The sequence below is a fragment of the Squalius cephalus genome (assembly GCF_949319135.1).
Source record: "Squalius cephalus genome assembly, chromosome: 22".
NCBI lineage: Eukaryota > Metazoa > Chordata > Actinopteri > Cypriniformes > Leuciscidae > Squalius > Squalius cephalus.
In genome coordinates, this window is record NC_137143.1 from 33,736,925 (window position 1) to 33,739,995 (window position 3,071).

Consider the following 3,071-nt stretch of genomic DNA (forward strand, 5'->3'; position numbering starts at 1 on the left):
GTGCTTTTGTTTGCTCATCTGACTTTACACATATACTGTATCTGTCTTGCCCTTTATACTTAAAAAAATTCCATGTGTGTTTGTCTATACTTATGTCTGTTGTCCGGGGACTGTTAGATGTTAATATGGGACAAGGTGCTCATAATCAGGGCTAATTAAGCACTGATTTGATTTTAGGAGTTAAACTCATAATTGCTCTTCAATGAGCAGCTCAAGCCATGTTTGATGTGAAAGACTTTAACTAAAATTGCAGCAGTGTAAAGGATGTTACTCTGTTAGCCCTGCAGTCCCTCAGTCCCATATTAAGCTGGATAAACTGGTGATTCTAACTGAAAATCCTAAGGCAAAAAGATACAGTTATGCCAGTTTCTCTTGTGGAAGTCCTCGCTTTTTTTCTGATTGAGTTTATGCTGAATCGGCTGATCCGACTTTCAATGTTGAAATATTTATGTCTAGGTTTCAGCAATGATCATTTCCAGGATGACACAAGACTCCTTAGAGGTATTCTTCCCTAGCCTTTTCCACTTGTGTCAACAAATCTGACTCACACCCTTTTACAAACTTCACTTTTGGGGGAAATTGGGACATGGCGTTGAGTTGAACCGGATTCAGGTTGAACTGAACACCATCATGTTCTGAATGTGTAAAATTAGAAGAAGAGATCAGTCTCGAGATCTGTTTAGTTCTGCTGTAAGAGAGCAAGTGCTTTTGTGATTTAGGGAAATAATCGTGCATGAGTGTTGAACAGCATTATTATGTTTTTACTATTTATTGTAAATTAAATAGTCACTGTCAATTTCCACAATAAGACCTTTTGGACTAGATGTGTCTAGTCATCTAACACAGACACGCACACACAGAGATTGCCCTCTCTTTCACTTAAATACCATTTGCAGGCTTTTTTGTTAGGGTTAGGCCAAAGTAATGCAGCACTGTAACGAGTTTTGTTTTCTCATCAATGCTATATATAAATCAGTGGTCAATATATAAAACTGCATTATTCAGAGACTTCAGCTCAATGAGATCAGAGCAAGATTTGTGTTTGATGTCGCTTTGTCTGTCCTGTTCCCCCATTCTGTGTTTTCAGTGTTCCCTCATTGAATCATTCTGCTGTTGTCACACGTTAGTGAAGTAATTTGATGGAGATTTTTACTCTGCACACAGTGCTATGCTATGGCAGTATTTAGGACACATTAGATTTGCGTTTCCTTCTGTTTTATTTGCATGTTGTCCTTTTCAAAGCAAAACAGATTGAATAAAAACAAGAATGTTGTGTGAAATGTTTAACACATGGAAGCTATTGATGTTCTGCCTCTCTCTCTCTCTCAGCCTACATTGAGGATGTGGCTCGCTGCGTTGACCAGAGTAAACGTCTCATCATCGTTATGACGCCCAACTACGTGGTGAGACGCGGCTGGAGCATCTTTGAGCTGGAGACTCGACTGCGGAACATGCTGGTCACCGGAGAGATCAAAGTCATCCTCATCGAATGCGCTGAGCTGCGGGGAATCATGAACTACCAGGAAGTTGAGGCTCTCAAACATACCATAAAACTGCTAACGGTCATCAAGTGGTCGGGACCCAAGAGCAGCAATCTCAACTCCAAGTTTTGGAAGCAGCTGCAGTATGAAATGCCCTTTAAGCGTCCGGAGCCCAAGCTGTCGCATGAGCAGGTGCTGGACGTCAGCGAGCAGGGCCCGTTCGGTGAGTTGCAGACCGTCTCTGCGATCTCAATGGCCACAGCGACGTCCACCGCCATGGCCACCGCTCATCCTGAGCTGCGCTCTACTTTCCACAACACGTACCACACGCAGCTGCGACAGAAGCACTACTACAGGAGCTATGAGTATGACATTCCTTCCTCTGGCACCCTCCCGCCTCTGTCAGCACTCGGTAACCAGCACACGTACTGCAACATCCCCATGACTCTGGTGAACGGCCAGCGAGCGCCGGGGAAACTGCCCCGTGAGCAACAGGCCATTGAGGAGCAGCTCGTGAACAATGCTATGCTGCCACTCTTGCCCAGGGAAACCAGCATTTCCAGTGTGATCTGGTGACATCGCCGGCAAGGGACTGCTTCCATTGGTCGAATGTTAATGGCACTTTTTAAGACCCTTAAAAACTGCTGCTGTTGACTTTGCACCACGACTCACAGGGATTCGAAATAAGGGGCAAATACTCGAGACATGCAGTTGAGATGAGAGATTAGGAAAGCTTGGAGAGCCCATTCAGTTTCATTCTCTCACATTCAGCTCATTCATGTACTCTCAAGGAATACAGGGTCTTGTACATATCGTTTGCAGTGTCTTTGTAGCATTGGTATTTTTTCAGTTTAGATTTTCTTTATTTTTTACCATGTCTGATTTGTTCTTTTCCCCCTTATTATAACATGACTGAGCAGAGACACGTGAGACAGAGTAAAGGCTGACCTGATGTGTTTTTCTCTTGACCTACTGTTTGAAATAATACTTGTTTTCTGAGTCATTATAGAATTTGTGCTGTTCTGATGTTTTCCTCTTTTGAGATTACATTTTTTGTGGTTGGTTGATGAAATCAAGGAAAAACACCTTTATGCAAATGCTACTGAGGCCTGAAAGCTCTTCTTCTTCCTGAATGAACGGCCGAGCAGACGACATTCACGAGGAAAAACTAGATGTCATTATGATGCTCTAGTGTCTCTGCTGCTCTCTGTTTCTCTATTTAAGATATTGAGACTTTCTATTAAAAAGAAAGAAAAAAAAAACAGCCTTGCTTTTCAGCTTGATAGGGAGAACTTAAGAAAAACTGTATATTATTTTAAAAGATTTTTTTTTTATAACAAAAGAATTTGCTTGGAAAGACATAGTCACATTTCATTCATTCCTCTAATGGATGCACTGGAGAGACATTTTAGCTCATCAATTAATCTCTTTTCATAGAGAACAAATTGACAAAAGTATTTTTTATGTCCCTATCAAATCATGGATGAGCAGGGGAAAACCAATATTTTGTGTTTTAATTTTCCCCTGATACTGGCATAATTTATGAGAGAGCATAGCAACTAGATATGTATAATAAAATTTATAATATAA

At 41.3% G+C, this 3,071-nt stretch overlaps 1 protein-coding gene across 4 annotated transcripts in view; it reads left to right on the top strand.

Annotated features, from left to right (window-relative positions):
* Positions 1-2,765, top strand: part of il1rapl1b (interleukin 1 receptor accessory protein-like 1b) — a 237,163-nt gene extending 234,398 nt beyond the window's left edge. For 2 of the 4 annotated variants that reach the window (XM_079857724.1, XM_079857725.1), the window contains exons 11-12: positions 457-501; positions 1,330-2,765. In XM_079857724.1, coding sequence (XP_079713850.1) covers positions 457-501; positions 1,330-2,057 — 773 coding nt within the window. In that variant the 3' untranslated portion in view covers positions 2,058-2,765. The remainder of the gene's footprint in view (positions 1-456; positions 502-1,329) is intronic. The other 2 variants (XM_079857726.1, XM_079857727.1) reach the window with 1 other exon arrangement.
* The last annotated feature ends 306 nt before the right edge of the window (positions 2,766-3,071 follow it).